Genomic DNA, 17,500 nt, shown 5'->3' with positions numbered 1-17,500 from the left:
GGAAAACTATAAAGGATGGGAATGAAGGAATTAAAGAAACTGATGCTGAAGGGAGAAGAAAAGTAAGAGAGAAAAGATAACGAAACAAACGAATATATGTAAAAGATGAAGATATATTACCATTGCAAGCAGGGAAAAAACATGATATATGAGAAAATGGAAAAGCTTTACGAAAGAATAAAGAGAAGAAACATGGAAGAAGAGGAGGAAGACGTATAACTGATGTGGCTGTCAAGGAGGAGAGAAGGAAGGAAACGGAGGGAAGGCGGACGATTTATACCGGCTGTAGTAAACCGAGAAACGTGGAATATGGAAAAGGCAAAGAGGAAAAAGTTCTCTGGGAATGAAGGAAGGGAGAGAGGAAAGTTACAGAATAAGAAACAGATTTGCTGACCTTATTATTTTCAAGGCAGGAAGAACGAAATCATAAGACACGACACAGAAAATTATATAAAATCGGGGAAATCTTTGAAATAGAAATCATTATTGATATTATTACAATCAAATAAAGACTAACACGTGTATGTCTGATATCTTCTTGTAGCTTTTCTTTACTTTTGTTCTTACGCCTTAAAGAAACCGAAATATACGGAAAAGGAATACTTACGAAGAGAACCATTAAAGGAAAGGTAAAGGGAAGGGCATAGAAGTGAGGGGAAGGCGCAAGGGGACGCATGAGGAAGGGAAAGGAAGAAGGGAGCAGGTACTTGCATCGTCAGTAGCATTGGTGAGGGCCGCGGGCAGACCACAGCCGCTCAGGAGGTCAACCGCTTATGATGTCTCGCGAAGCTATTACACGAAGGAGGCGGATGAGAAGGAGGAGCAGGAGGGAAGGTTAGTGGAAGAAGTGGAAAAGGAGGAAGAGGATGAGCGGGATGACACGGCAGGAAAGTGGAAAAGAAGAAAGCTAAAGAGGAGAAAAAGGAATGTAGGAGGAAAGAGGAAACTAATGTAGGAGTTTGCAAAAGAAGAATGGGAAAGAAAACAATTAAACTAAGAGACAATGAGAAAAGATAAGGAAAAGCTTGGCTGGAAAGGAAAACAAATACAGGAAAGAAAAAGGAAAGTTAGTGGAATTGAGACACGAGGAAAATTTGATATGTTATTGAGAGAAACGAGAGAGAGAGAGAGAGAGAGAGAGAGAGAGAGAGAGAGAGAGAGAGAGAGAGAGAGAGAGAGAGAGAGAGAGAGAGAGAGAGAGAGAGAGAGAGAGAGAGAGAGAGAGAGAGAGAGCCACTTGGAAAAAGAAGGAAAAATTACGAAGAAAGGAAAAAAGGAATTATCGTGAGAAAAATTGAAAAAAAAATACTTGTTTAGATTTTTGTGAATGAATAGTGTGCATTCCTCTTCCTTCTCCTCCTTCTCCTCCTCCTCCTCCTCCTCCTCCTCCTCCTCCTCCTCCTCCTCCTCCTCCTCCTCCTCCTCCTCCTCCTCCTCCTCCTCCTCCTCCTACATCTATCTGTCCTTGCCTTCACCTGACGCGTTGTGGGTTGACAGGTGGATCTCAGGTAAGCTTTGGAGGGCGGGAGGTTAACGAGGAGGTAAGTGGAGGTGCTCACTGGCGTCCCGTTACCTGGCCATTCGCTAATTGGCTCAGGTAACCATATCAGTAGCTCGTTATCTCCAGAAGGCTTGAGGGTGACTGCTCCTGTTAACGTGTGTGTGTGTGTGTGTGTGAGAGAGAGAGAGAGAGAGAGAGAGAGAGAACTATAATATACTCCAACTTCATTCTGTCTCTTACCAATAAGTTCTAAACGCCAAACTTCATCCATACCCAAACTTACCAGAACAATTTATCACATCGCACAGTAGCATTCCTTTCCTCCTCTCCCTCTCTCCATCCTGTACTCCCCATAACTTTCCTCCTCTTCATCACTTACCCCACACACACTCACTCACACACACACTCACATGCCCTTTAAAAACATGAAGTCAGAAGATAAAATAAGGGAGAAACAAAGACACGTCCCACCGCCACCGTGTTATTAGAGAAAGGTGATGGTGACGATGAAAGCCAAGGGCGCCTCACGATCTGCCAGTAACGCTGCTGCAGGAGGGAAAGTAACGTAGAAAATGATAAAGGGGTTTGATTGAAAGCCACCCGCCCCACACACACACGCACACACAAACACACACCCCAAGACATGAACTACAGCTTTTCACGGACACGGCTTCTCGCTCCTGGCGGTGAAAAATATGAAACATTCTCTCCTGCTGGCGATGGATGCGTGTAATTGCCACCTACGTCGTGTCAGCCACCCCGCCATTACCCTGCGCTTGTTTCCCTTCGGCAGGCGTGGTGGTGGTGGTGGTCGTTCCTTTCCAATTGTTCGGTTCAGATAGCTTGTAGTGAAAGCTTCAGAGAGAGAGAGAGAGAGAGAGAGGTGGGGGGTTAGACAAAGTGAAAATGTAAAGAATTATACCGAATAAACATTGAACAAGGAAATAAACAAACACACACACACACAGAGAGAGAGAGAGAGAGAGAGAGAGAGAGAGAGAGAGAGAGAGAGAGAGACGGTCGCCTTTGAAGTCAGGTTAACAGAAGAGAGATGACTGCATTGATATCTCAGCAGTGATAAGATCGAGCACAGCAGATGATGGAGTGTGTGGCGAGGTCAGACTGACAAGAAAGAAAAATAGAAAAGTAAGCAGAAAGGGAAAAAAAATAAAGAGTAAAGATAAACATTCTAACGTTTGTGGGTAAAAAGTTTCCCCGTTGCGCGTGTCTGAATATGAGATGAGTGAATCTTGGCTAACTTATTCAAGAAGGACTGTTAAAGTTTAGGCTTCTATGTATAATGTGTGTGAAAAAAAAGTATTCCACAAGTTTTTAATCCCTTCAGTACTGGGACACATTTTTACCTTGAGATTTTTTGTACGATTGGACCATTTTATTTATAGGAAGAGTCTATGGAGATCAAAAGATTAATGGCCTTAGTCTTAACTATTTCATTCCCGCACATAAATTACCGAAGCTGTATACTTAAATCATCAAATAGTATGCAGAATGAATCATCAAATACTATGCAGAATGAATATGGAAACGCGTCATGGTACGTAGGGTAAAAATTGTAGTTTTTTGTAGTTTACCTTTACTGTTTCTTTATTTACAGAATAAAGATGTCTTTACTTATGTAAGCCCCGAATTACTAAATTAATGAATCGTCCATCTAAAAAGTTTACCCACTTCAGGAAGCTCAAGGCAGATAACCATCAATAAGAAAGAAGATAGTTCCAAAGTATCCCGATAGTTTCTGGCCTTGTTACCTTTAAAGTAACAAGCTGATAGTTTAACTCCTAGTTGTCTTCACACCACTGATTACTTACCTCATTTTACCTCAAATAAGTATTCTATCTTGCTGATTGACTGAACTGAATAGAAGATGGTCACAACTATACCACCAATTAACTGACGAGCAGGGTAAGGCTAGCTGTAGAGGAAGGGCTAGGGAAAGGCTGGGAGTGGCTGGCTTAAGAAGGACTATGAAAATGCTATGGAAAGCTGTCAGGGGCTGGCTACTTGGTGACTGGCTAAATGAAGGGCTAAGAGTGGTTGACTGCAGACCAAGAACTAAATGAAGTACGAGCGACACAACTAACTGACTGAATAACTGGCTGACTTGTAGGAGAGCTGGCTGACCTAAGTGCTGACGACTGACGGCCACTGCATGCTTATCAAGGCACCGAATGACTGACTACTACAATTGTTCCTCACTGACTGACTGACGGGAAGAGGCTGGAAGAGGAACCAGAAGACGAGCAACTGTGGAAGAGAACACGAGGAAGCCAAGGGGAGGACGTGAAGACATAAGAGCGGGAAGAAAAACAAGAGGGGGAATGATGAGATAGAAGGGAGAGGAAGGAGGAAGCGTGACGGAAAGAGGAAAGAGGAAGGGGGAATGGAAGGGGAAGAAGGGAAGGGGAGTCGCTACATCATGAAAGCGTCATATTTTTCAGTCATGTCTTCCGGGAAATAGATGTTTGGTCAGCACGATAGATACTCAGGTCCCGTTTTCTTTACCTTTAAGGGCGCACTGTTTTGTTTACTGGCAACTGATAATAGTAGTAGTAGTAGTAGTAGTAGCAGTAGTAGTAGTAGTAGTAGTAGTAGTAATAGTAGTAGTAGTAGTAATGATAGTGGTAGTCGTGTGTGTGTGTGTGTGTGTGTGTGTGTGTGTGTGTGTGTGTGTGTGTGTGTGTGTGTGTGTGTGTGTGTGGTTTGATTAATGTGACAAGGACAAAAAACAACCAACAACTACGTAGTTTTATCATGTGTACCAATATCAAATTCTCTCTCTCTCTCTCTCTCTCTCTCTCTCTCTCTCTCTCTCTCTCTCTCTCTCAGACACTTCCTTTAAGTCCTCTTTTCTCATTTTTCCTGTTTCTCTCTCCTCATTATAGTTTCCCTCCCACTCATCATCTTTCTCCTCCTTCTCCTCCTCTTCCTTTTTCCCATTTTCCTTCTCCTCCTCATCATCATTTTTTTTTCCTTTTCCTCCTCCTCCTCCTCCTCCTCCTCCTCCTCCTCCTCCTTCTCGCAGGTGTTCATAAACTGGTCTCTTAGGGAGGGAGGGAAAGCTGAAAATTATTCCCCGAACTGCGTCAGGCGTAAGGCGATGAGGAAAGAGGAAAGTAGGGAGGGAGGGAGGGGAGGTGCTGGAGGGAAGGTAGGGAGAGTGGCGATGATAAGAGGTGCTGGAGGAGGCTGGGAGAGGGATGATGAAGCGGTAGGGAATGCCTTGGGAAAGCTTTCGTCTTTACTATCTTACACTGCTTACGTTAAAATATTTACACCCGTATTCAGAAACGCCTTCCCTTCTCACTACGACAGTTTTCCAAGACCACAGGGACAACTAGACGGTTTTTCAAGACATTTCCTCCTTTTGATAAATTAGAAATCTTGCCAGTCTATCACCAGAACCATAAAAATGCCCTTAAAAAAACACGAGTACCTTCAAATGGAGTCTTTGGAAAGCAGTGATGGTGAGAGGGCAAAGCGTTTCAGAATACAGGCTTAATTTAGTCTCTAGTGAAAGATTGTAGTTTGTTCTTCCATAACGTTGAGTAGAAGTGTTTACTATACATTTCAGCGGTGGACAAACGGTGTTTTTTGCAGATATCTCCTAAACGAATCGTTGGATGAGTATGATATTTCAACACACTACCTTGAACATCCGTTCGTAATTTATGGTTAACATACCACAGTGCTATATGTGTTATGTGAGGAGTTTACTCGTGAAAAATAACACAGTTACCTGTGACCTGGACCTTCTACTGTTAGGAAAAGTTGATACTTTTATTGCGTACTGTCTACCTATTGATCATAAAAAGTGGTCCAGTTTATATATAATATTATTTTGTTGTTAGATACGTTGCTTATTATCCAGCTATACGGCCATTAACAGCGGAATTAGCTATTGCTTTCACGGTCGTTTGACCCACTCTGGTTTTCATGTCCACATATTCCAGCAATTGTATTAAATAATATCATTAATGTGTATGTACATACTGGCATATGTAACTATTATACCTATACATATGTAATTACAATAGGGAAAAAAAATCGAAGGTGGAAGGCTGATGGTGTGAATAGGGGTGAAGAGGAAGCGGGAAGAGGGTCATGCGATACTGGGGTAGAGAAGGAGTGGTCTGGGTGTTCTTCAGGGTGGTGGTGGTGGTGGTGGAGGGGTTAGACGAGTATCCCACACTCGTTCGATTCTGTCTAACACCTTTGATATGATGACTGGATTAGGCGTAATATCACTCAGTAAACTCCTCACATAACACATATAGCACTGTGGTATGTTAACCATAAATTACGAACGGATGTTCAAGGTAGTGTGTTGAAATATCATACTCATCCAACGATTCGTTTAGGAGATATCTGCAAAAAACACCGTTTGTCCACCGCTGAAATGTATAGTAGTTTATATTTTTAGTAGCTTCAGTGGCAGGTAGCTTTGTGTGGTGGTAGCAACAGGTGCCTCGCCAAAAATGCTCTGGGCAGGTGTATTGGTGGTGGTGGTGGTGGTGGTGGTGGTCACTTGTTTTCCACGCCGCACCTGCCTCCCTTGTTTGTCCACCTGTTGTGTTTGTTTTTCCTCACCTGCGTGCTGTGTTGTGTTGTTTCAGGTGCGTTTGTTTATCTTGATTCCTTTCCTTTCCTCTGATCCTTTCATTAACTTGTTGCTTATTTTTTTACTGCCCTTTTTGTTCTCTCTCTCTCTCTCTCTCTCTCTCTCTCTCTCTCTCTCTCTCTCTCTCTCTCTCTCTCTCTCTCTCTCTCTGTGTGTGTGTGTGTGTGTGTGTGTTTATCTTTATGCATTTTCTTTTCCTAATTCTTTATTCTTTCATTCTATCGTTTATGTTCTTTCTCTTCCTTCTTATTTCCCTTTTCTCTTATTTGTTCATCATATCTTTGCTTCACTTTTTACTCCATATTTACCTTGCTTTATTTTTTTTTTCAATGATAGACTGACTTGTTAACTTCCTAGTCTGTCTATCTACTTATCTATTTATTTGTTATCTTAAGAGGTAGGAACACTTTCGCCACTGACTTTCCTTTATAAATGACCACAAGTGTTACCTTCCCCTCTCCCTTACCTTACCTAATTACCATCACGTTACCTGGTGGACTAAATGATTACCTAGGGAGTTAGCAGTGTTACGACCCGCCCGTAACATACTCCATTACCATCACCTCCTCCGCTTGCTACCTCGTTCGCCACCTCTCCACCTCCCCTCCACGTCACCGTCTCATGAAGCCCTGCTCCTGTCCCGAAGTAGGATTCACGCGGCCCCATTCGACTCAAGCGAAAGTGTTGAGCGAGCTTCATGATCTTTGGAAGTCAGTCGAGGTCAAGGCCTCAACCAGTGAACACAACGCCTCTTGGAATACCGTGGGATCCACATCACCCAGCACTTCACCACTGCGATACATCATAAGCTTCACTTCCCCTCGTCCTGTTTTTTTCCACATTGCCTCCATATAAGATTAGTATTATTGTTAGGTATTGTGCAGTTGGGTTCTTTGGGGTTATATCTGTGTTATATCTGTTATACCTGTGTTATACCTGTGTGTTATACCTGTTATTGGGTTATGAAATAGCTTCCTAAGTGCCTATTTAACTGGTGAACGTAACAGCAGGTCCTCCCACTCGTTTCCTCACCACAAGCCTCATTCTTTTCCTCTTTCTCTCCTCCCGCCCATATCTTCCTTCCCTCCTTCATTCCCTCTTTAACTAGTCTCCGCTCTTAGTATCTCATTATGCCTTCCTTTCGTCTTTTTCCTCCGCTATCCTATTTCCTCTCCACTTTCCATTCCTTTGTTGTCCTATATTTCATTCCTTTGTTCATTATTTCCTTTTCTCTTTTTTTTTTTTCCTCCTAGTGCACATTGCTGGTGACAATTGAGCTTCGAGTTGTGTCGATTTATCAGGCGGCGGTTGACCACTGAACCGTTTCCTGTAGTGTCAGCACAATTGAGGGATCCGGCACTCTATACTTGCATCTAAAGACTCTTGGATCCCTTTTACTTGGCGACTTGTTGGTTTTTGTGATGGTTTTTAGTTTAGTTTTTTCGTTCAACCTGGTTTTCCTCTTCCTCCTCTTCGTTCAATGGTATGGACAAAAGGTTCCGACATCACCAGAATCTCTTTAGTGGTGTTGGAATCCCTCTGAGGTCCTTTCCATAGGGCTTCGATCCTCATTTTAGATTACACACAGCACTCTACCATGTCGGAATTAAGGGGGAGAGGTACGTGTACCTTGCTATGTCACTCTTTTGGTTCTTCTAATAGGGTGGTGGTGAGAGAAGGGTATGGGAGGAGAGGGGAAGGGAGGGTGGTTGAGGAAGGGTATGGGAGGAGAGGGGAAGGGAGGGAGATAGATGGGAGGAAGGAAGAGGAAGTGGGAAAAAATTGTAACTGTTTTGAATGGAGGTGAAGGGAGGAAGGGAAGTAGTGGCGTGGAGATAACGGAGAAGGTAGGTAGAGGAGGGAAGGAAAGGCGTGACAGAGGTAGAGGGAAAAGCAGGTGAAGGGAGCTAATAGGAAGGCACCAAAAGGGAGGGGAGATAGTGAGGAAGAGGGAGAGGTGAGAGGTGAGACACGATATAAATTTGTCATGGTGATATACAGGAGGGGAAGGAAGAAGTGACCTGGCTGATCTCCTCCTCCTGAACATTTCTTCAGGAGACGAACCACCACATTTACTCCTCATCCTAAACATTTCCTCAACATTTCTGGAGACAAAACGCATTTACTCCTCCTTCTCCTAAACATTTCTGGAGACAAAACGCATTTACTCCTCCTTCTCCTAAACACTTCTGGAGACAAAACGCATTTACTCCTCCTTCTCCTAAACATTTCTGGAGACAAAACGCATTTACTCCTCCTTCTCCTAAACATTTCTGAAGACAAAACGCATTTACTCCTCCTTCTCCTAAACATTTCTGGAGACAAAACGCATTTACTCCTCCTCCTCTTAAACATTTCTGGAGACAAAACGCATTTACTCCTCCTCTTAAACATTTCTGGAGACAAAACGCATTTACTCCTCCTCTTAAACATTTCTGGAGACAAAACGCATTTACTCCTCCTCTTAAACATTTCTGGAGACAAAACGCATTTACTCCTCCTCTTAAACATTTCTGGAGACAAAACGCATTTACTCCTCCTCTTAAACATTTCTGGAGACAAAACGCATTTACTCCTCCTCTTAAACATTTCTGGAGACAAAACGCATTTACTCCTCCTCTTAAACATTTCTGGAGACAAAACGCATTTACTCCTCCTCTTAAACATTTCTGGAGACAAAACGCATTTACTCCTCCTCTTAAACATTTCTGGAGACAAAACGCATTTACTCCTCCTTCTCCTAAACATTTCTGGAGACAAAACGCATTTACTCCTCCTTCTCCTCCTAAACATTTCTGGAGACAAAACGCATTTACTCCTTCTCCTCTTAAACATTTCTGGAGACAAAACGCAACATTTCTCTCTCTCTCTCTCTCTCTCTCTCTCTCTCTCGTTCGTTATGGCGGCACCAAGATTAATTATGGTTCCTGCAGCGCCATCACACACTGGAGCTGTTTAGACTGTACAGCATCAACGCCATGACAAATAGACTTCCTCCTCCTCCTCTTCCTCCTTAACACCTGAGTCGTACCTGCCGCTACCTAGTGACGCCCAGTGCTTGTGAGGTCTACAGCCGCACGGGAGGTCACCACTTTTCAATGCGTGAGTGTGTGTGACGCTGTGTGTTGTGTAAAGTGAGTGGGTATTTGTTTGATGTGGTGGTGGTGCGGGTGGTGGTGTGGGTGATGGTGGTAGTGTCATCAGCATCCTAGTCATCATTTTTTTTTTTTATTACATCGTCTCACTCGTTTCTTCACTTTCCTCCTCTTCCTCCTCATCTCTTCGCATACCTCCTCTTCCTCCTCTTCCTCCTCCACCTCCTCTTCCTCCTCATCTCTTCGCATACCTCCTCTTCCTCCTCATCCTCATCTCTTCTCATACCGCAAAAAAAAAATGAAACTGCTAAAAACCTCCTTCCTCCACCTTCTTCCACCTCCTCCTCCTCTTCCCCCCCTCCTCTTCCTCCACCTCCTCATCTCTTCGCATACCGCAAAAAAGAAAATGAAACTGCTAAAGCACTATTTAAGAAGCAAAGACGAATAAGTGACCATAAGATTCATAAACCGAAGAAAGTAAAGCCAAGAGACTCGAAGCATCTATAAAAATTCTTGCTGTCATCCTTACGTGCCTTGGCTACCGGCGAGGAACCTTCAGAGTTTAAGACAAGTATTTTTTTCACTTTTTCCTTTTAGTCTCACTGCAAAAATACCTTAGGATCAAATTTATTTTAACTTTACTCTTCACTGTTGCTTCTCGTCGGAAACCTCTTTATAGCTTTACTGTACAGTGACCTTATAAGTTTACGCGTGTCAGCAATATAATTTTTTTTTCAGCTTTTTTTCTTTTTCAGTATTAGATTCTTAAAATAGGAACAAACTGACTTCCTACTGTTAAGATGAGTTTACCAAAAGAACAAATTAACTTGGTACTATTTCGAGGCGGCGAAGAGTGATAATACTAAATAAAAATCACGAAAACGTACATATTCTTTATAAAAATATTCTGATTTTACGTCACTGTATAACTCGCCAACTCACTAATGCAATGATTAAATAGCAGTTACCCCACCCCACCACTCTCGCCTTCCCTGCTGTCCCCCTCCTTCAGTAATCCTCGTCCTCGTCAGTAGTGTCACGCCCTGAGGCTTCTGAGTCACCGCCATCCTTCACAACACCCTCCTTCCTTCGTCGTTAGGCAGCAGTCCCTCAGTGAAGCTTCCTGAAGAGTGGTCGTGCTTTGTGTTGTGTCTCATGTTTAAGCTTCTGCAGGTGAGAAGGAAAACGGAACTTGATTGATTGAAAGTTGAGTGGATAGTCGAAACATTGGGTTCATGTTGTGGATAGGTGATGTCAATAGTCTTTGCCTTTTATTTCACCTAGCGTGGAGTGAGACTTTAATAGAATTGGTCTCGTGTTTTCTTTTCTGCAGTTTAGTGTTTAATTATTGCATTGTTAATATATTATTCAAGCAAGCTTCTTTCTAATTTTTTTTATTTTATGGTCTACGGTGGTGCCTGTAGATATACTTGAAGAGTGCGCTCAGCTTCCACCCGTTAGTTGTGCAGGCAATTTTATTAACAGTGGTACCCGGATTAGGGCCCATATCACCACCCAAGTTCATCTTTGGTGTAACTACCTAGAACCTGGGTATCATGGTGACATGTAGGTAACTTTAAACCACTCGACTATTACTTACCAATACTACTACTACTATTACTACTAACAAAGGAGAAGTCGTGAGTGTCGTAGAGGAGGGAAGGTCGTGTTGGATTCCTTGTCAGTCTTGCAGTGTCGTGAATAATTTAATTGAGCAAGATACAGGCGTTTATACTGTGTGTGTGTGTGTTCCCAACTCTCTCTCTCTCTCTCTCTCTCTCTCTCTCTCTCTCTCTCTCTCTCTCTCTCTCTCTCTCTCTCTCTCTCTCGCGCGCCCTTCAGTTTCCATGCAGGAGGGAAAAATGCAGCAGTTTCCTTTAGTTTCCCCCTGGAGACGCTAATCCCAAAGTGGTCGTTGTGGCGCTGAAATGGCAGTGCGGGGAAACGATCTTTAGAGAGACAAAGGTCAATGTGATATTTAGTTTCCTCCATGTTGAATTGCAGAGTCGTTGCCAGCTGGAGGAGGTGGTGGTGGTGGTGGTGGTGGTGTTGAAGCCGTAATGTTCCATTTCCGTCCTTCCCTTGTTGGTCAATGAAGTGGTTTTATGGGTCAGTTTTAATTAGAATGTGTGGGTTTAGTGTCGCTTCCCCGCCTGGGTTAGAGTAGCTTTGGTGTAAAGGCGTGAGGGTAAGAGGGAGCGGCGACCCCCTCCTTCCATTAGAGAATCCTGTTGATGTGCTGTCCTATCCCTCGCTCCATAAAAGGACCAAAAATGTTATCCTATTTTATATTTTTTAATCCTATACTCTTATCTGAAGGTGTTTGTGAGAGGCGAGTGAGATGAGTGAGATGAGAGAGAGAGAGACAGCTGATGGGAGAAAGGAAACCCCTCCAAATGATCGTATATCTAGCCCAAAGCACCAATATCACGCCCAAATTGTCCCGCGTGATAGCCAGCCACCCCAACCACGCCCTCTTCATTCTCTCGCCAAATACAAGCGAAGACAGACTCGCCCACACGCATCGCCGCCCATACCCACGCTGGTCTTTTCCTCCTCCCCGTCCCTTTAGCGGAGTCACGCCCATCCTTACTCACACATTTGCATTTCCCTTCATACCTTTTGCCGCCCACATACCCGTCCCCTGCCCCGCCCATCACACACACACACACACACACACACACACACACACACACACACACACACACACATTATCATCATGCCTCACAATTATAATGGTTTCCCAGGTTAATAAATAAAAAAATATTCAAAATACCTTATTAATATTTTAGTGTAAGCTCACAAGCATACGTTTTCTTTGCGACACTTTAATCAGACAACTCTCCACCATCCACGAACATTTGAGGAAGTGAAGAAATACGATATGCTATTATGTCATTAGTAATAGATAAGTCCCCGTTGAAATGATATCGTTCTCTTTGACTAACCATCCGTTTTCTGTGTGTTCAGGTTCCCAGCTGAAGAGTGCAGCATCGGCCAGCAGCAGTCGGTCCACCTCCCCGGCCAACGGCAGTAGTTCCTTCATCCCGCAGCCCAGGAGCCACAGCGGCCGGGCATCGCTCAATGAGAAACACAGCAAGTAAGTACAGCGTTCCTCTCACTCACTTATTCACCCACTCGCTCACTTTCTTTAATCTCTCAATTTTCATCTCTGCCTTCCTTGTTTTTCCATCCTTGCTCTCCTGTCCTCGCCTTGCACTGTCACCCTTTGCCCTGCGTCATCCTGCTCTCTCTCTCTCTCTCTCTCTCTCTCTCTCTCTCTCTCTCTCTCTCTCTCTCTCTCTCTCTCTCTCTCTCTCACTCGTCCCGCAATTTCTCCTCTCGTACCCTGCTACCCTCAACCTAACTCCATCCTCTTCCTCGTCACCCTACCGTGCTGTCCTCCTTTCCCTGTGGTCCTCTCCCGTTCATTCTCACCCTGACATCCTTCTCTCTCTCTCTCTCTCTCTCTCTCTCTCTCTCTCTCTCTCTCTCTCTCTCTCTCTCTCTCTCTCATGTATGAAGATGTTTCTTCAACCTATTTAAGTGTTTTGCAATTCTAGTTTTTTTTTGTTTGTTTGTTAGTTTGTTATGTTGCTCAGTCATCGTCCTCCCGCGTGTGTGTGTGTGTGTGTGTGTGTGTGTGTGTGTGTGTGTGTGTGGTGAGAATCATGGCGAGCGAGGGAGTAAGTGGAGGTTGTGTTGGTGTTGAAGAGTGTGGGTGGGTGGGTGGGAGGGAGAGACAGCATGCGGGAGGGAGGGAAGGCAGGGAGGGGGGGGATGGAAAGGAGTGGGTTGGTGTGTCGTGGCCTTTCCTCTCTCTCCTCCACTCTCTCTCCTCCTCAGACCACCTCCCTCTCTCCTCCTCAGACCTCCTTCCTCTCCCCCCTCTAACTCCTCTCCTCTTGAAGTAGCAGATTAAATTCATCTCATTATCCCTCTCATTCTCTCCTTTCTTGTAATAGTTCCTCCCACTCTCACCTGTGTTCTGCATGCACTCACCCTCAGCCACACCTGCTTCATTAATTATCTTCTGGACTCCTTCGTGGGATACGTGAGAGAAAGGCTAATATTCTCAACACTTCTGTACACTACCTCTACCATTTCAAAGCTTTATTTAAATTTACACGAGTTTTTTTATTTGTTTTTACGGTCTTAGAGGCAGAGTGACAAGATTTCTACATTATGAACAGGTGAAACCCTTTTGAAAACCCGGCTAATCACCGCTGTGGTCTTGGCAAATTGTCATGGTGAGAGAACAAAGCAATTCTGAATATTAACCATAAACAGGTGACGCCAAGGAGAGAGGAAAATAGCAATAGAAATAGAGAAAAGTAGTACTGAAAGTTTAGCAGTAAAAGGACTGGAGAGGTTGAGCAAAATTGAATCGTGATACTATGTTTGAAATTACAGTAGTGGGAATAGAAGTCAGAAAGAAAAATATTAGTTATGTTGAAAGTAAAGTTTTATATTGATAACTGGAAGGATCGTGGTGCTGGAAACTAGAATCGTGATGCTGGATATAGATACAGTGCTGGAAATATGAATAGCGATACTAATAGACCAAATATGACGCTGGAAAATTAAAACAGAAAAAGAGATTGACTTACTTTGAACCATGCAACTAGAGGAGACGAACGAAGCTAAATCAGAGACGTGAGAGAGAGAACTAAAGAACGTCAACTAAGAGAGATGAATAAGTATAGAAGAAGCAGTAGAAACCAGTATTTAAACACACACACACACACACACACACACACACACACACACACACACACACACACACACACACACACACACGACTTATAGGTCACGTTAAGCCAATGTATCATCATCAAGACACGTATGGAGTGTATCACTGGCGTAGCAGGAGCAGCAGGTGAGGTCACGAGGTCACAGGTCACAACTCCACATGTACCACGGCCTCAGGTTTGGTAACCCCGAGAGGAGTGACGTTGGAGCTGGTGTGGTCAGGTTTGGTTTTGCAGGTGTGGTTTGGCCTCTTAATGGAGTTACTTTTCCATCCATATGCCACACGTGTAGGTCTCTCTCTCTCTCTCTCTCTCTCTCTCTCTCTCTCTCTCTCTCTCTCTCTCTCTCTCTCTCTCTCTCTCTCTCTCTCTCTCTCTCTCTCTCTCTCTCTCTCTCTCTCTCTCTCTCTCTCTCTCTCTCTCTCTCTCTCTCTCTCTCTCTCTCTCTCTCTCTCTCTCTCTCTCTCTCTCTCTCTCTCTCTCTCTCTCTCTCTCTCTTCATTGGTGTGGTCAAGGAAGGATGCTCAATGACCTTTCCATATTTGTGTGTGTTGCTTGTCTCTTCCTTCTTGTTTGATAATTTGTTGTGTAAATTTATTTTGGGTCATTCTCTTCTCTCTCTGTCCTTTCAGTGGTTAAGTCAATCGAGGATTCCTTATCTCCTCTCTATAAGTCCTTCGTTTATCTGTCTCTGTCTCCTTTTATATATTTTTCCTCTTCCAAGAATATGATACTAAATGGTCCCTTTGTTTCCTTCGTCACTTCATTAGTATAGTAGGGTAAAGATATTTTGTTTCCCTGATACATGTCGTTCCTCTATTAAACCTTTAAGTGTTGTTCAGTGGTTCTGTCTTCATACAATCGCATCAGTCAAGAAAAAATACCCTGTTTGCTTAAATGCGTCTTGCCATCCTTATCGTTCTTGTTCTCGTTGTTTTCCCTTTTAGGTTTGTTGTTGTTACCGTTTTGTTAGTTTCAAGATATGTTATTACAAGGTCGACGCTCCTGCCAGTTGCTTCGCTCCGTAAATGGTTCGGAAGACGTTTTGCAAAGCTCCGATTAGACGCCCTTGTGGAAACGCGTCTCACCTCGCTTTTTATGGCGTCCTGAGGGGGATTATCATACCTGGCGGGGTGGAGGACGCCGTGTCAGTCTAGGGCAGGGACCAGTGTGTACAAAGGGAGGAATGAGGGTTTACAAAGGGGTGAATGAGGGTGAGTTATAGGGGAGACGACTTGTGAAGGGCGAAGGTTGTGGTTTACAAGAGGCACTGTAGTCTAGTGTGTTTCAAGGGAGGGAGTGAGCGAGAAAATTTAAATAAACTTTGTAAGGTAAAGAATATACATCAATAACTTAATAATAGAAGAGGAGATGGAGGAGAAAGACTCATAAAGGGGAAATAATCATAAAGGGAGATGTTACCGCCGAGGGAATGTTTGAGAGAAAGAACGAGGGAAGGAGGAAAAAAGATCGGTTAAGGGGAGTGTACCAGCAAATAGAAATCAAGATGTGCAGGAAGGAAGGCAACATGTGCTGACTACAGTGAAACTCCCACCCTCGCTGCACGGGTTCCTGCTCCACTCCTCCAATTAATAGCAAACTAATACGAGGCAAGGGAGGGAAAGGAAGAAGAAAAAGAGCAAGTGGGGGATAACTAAGGGAGGGGAAACTGACAGATGAAAGGTGGAGGGAAAACATGTAAAAAGGGTCGTTTGCAGACGGAGCAGGAGACGTGAGGCAAGAATTAGAAAGATATGAAACGAGACACGTCGTAGAGACACCCAGGAGAGATATAAAGGAGCAACAGTGGGTCTGTTTTATAACTGTATGAGACTAACATTCCTGAGAAGCGAGTGAAGTAGAGAGTAATAAAAAAGATACGAAGATATAGCACAGAACAGGAGGATAGGAAAAGTAGAAAATAGTAATACAACACAGCCTCGGGTTAAGAGATTCACTGACGATCAGAAGGGGAAATCGGGGCAGGATTATGAAACACACTGAAGTCATAACACGCTCGAGTGCCAGACGAGCAAATTGAGGCGATATTTTGAAAGACTGAAGTTGTGGCAGAGGAAAGTGAAGAAAGGCAGGAGGTCGTGGCGACGCCGGAGTGATGTGCTTGCGGCGGGGAGAGCCACGGCCATTATCCCTGGGACGAGAGAGAGAGAGGTACAGGTACATTTTAGTTATTGGTAATTGAAACGCTGCGGCCACGACAGGAGGGCGGTGCGGGTCCCGGCTCATGAAGGAAGGCATTGTGAGAGAGAGAGAGAGAGGGAAGTAACAGGTGGATTCATGGCGGCCCTTGGAGCGCTGTCAAAAGTGAGGTGACCAGGCCGCCGCGGCAACAGGTGGTAGGATGCAGCGGACAGCGGCGGTTGTGCACATCGCCACCACTAGTCCTGGGCGGGGCGGGACTGTGGTACGGGGCGGCTCAGGCACTGGCCCCGCACGCCCTCGCCCCGGGCGCTCTGTAATACCCATGAGCGTTGCAGGTCGGGGCGGGATGCGTGGCGTCAGTGTGTACGATTTCCAAGGCGCCTGAGGAATGTGTGTGTGTGTGTGTGTGTGTGTGTGTGTGTGTGTGTGTGTGTGTGTGTGTGGCGCACGTCCTCACTCGCCCAAGGCCACTGTGACCCTGCGCGTCGAGCAATATACTCATTAGTCCATCCTCTCCTCTCTCACACACAAAAAAGAAAGATAAAAAAAATTAGTGATACGTCCTCACACATTCCGGCTGCCCATTGGCCCGTGACGGAAGGATAATGTTTCCCTGCTGCTGCTTTTCCCGTCAGTGGCAGAGCAGTGCGCACCCCACGCCCTGCCATGCCCATAATGCACGGCGCCCCAGACAGCTGTGGTGATGGCGGTGGTGTGGGAGCTAGTCGTTCCACACCCTGTTTATTATCCGCTCCGACAACTCCCAGATGAGTCACCCCTGCAGCGCGCCCCGGGTCACAGAAAACGCCTCCCGCACCCCAGCGGCCGGCGAGCAACGCGTCGCGAGGGAGGCAGGGAGGCGAGGGTGCTGGCTCTACATTTTCCCGGTTCCTTTTTTCGCTCCGGTCTTGTACGCTCAGCTCTTGAGATTGTCTCAGGGATGTCTCGAATTACATTTTCTTCTTCCCTGGTATTGCGTCGCTGTCTAGAGGTGATGCGGCGCTGCGTTAAATCCATGATAACAGTGTTGCGGTCAATGGAGCTCCTTACATGGAGCTGGTCCGCCTCAGCCCTGCCCGGTGTGCCTCATTAGCCCACTGTCCGATTATCGTCTTCACTTTCCCTGCCTGGTGACGCGTGATGCCTGAATCCCAGGCGTGAGTGTCGCCGTGAGCAGCGGATGTGCGCTGCCGCCGGCCCCGTCCGCCACGCAAACCTTTAGGAGAGTGGCGCTGGAGGGGCGATGCTAGTGGCGATGCTGGGTGGCGGGGTTAGTGATGCGCGCTGGTGGGTGAGCCGTGATTGCATGCTGTGTGGCGGTGGTGGTAGCGCTTCCTTCCACGACACTAGC

General features: G+C 45.1%; 1 protein-coding gene across 1 annotated transcript in view; it reads left to right on the top strand.

Annotated features, from left to right (window-relative positions):
• LOC123510804 (neuron navigator 3-like) overlaps nt 1-17,500 on the top strand; it is a 700,801-nt gene that overhangs the window by 599,148 nt on the left and 84,153 nt on the right. Inside the window, 1 exon segment of the mRNA XM_045266186.1 lies at nt 12,206-12,335. Within this exon segment, the coding sequence (XP_045122121.1) occupies nt 12,206-12,335 (130 nt within the window).

Source organism: Portunus trituberculatus, chromosome 30 (assembly GCF_017591435.1).
Source record: "Portunus trituberculatus isolate SZX2019 chromosome 30, ASM1759143v1, whole genome shotgun sequence".
Lineage (NCBI taxonomy): Eukaryota > Metazoa > Arthropoda > Malacostraca > Decapoda > Portunidae > Portunus > Portunus trituberculatus.
The sequence above is the reverse complement of the archived record's forward strand: the minus strand, read 5'-3'. Positions and strand labels throughout refer to the sequence as shown.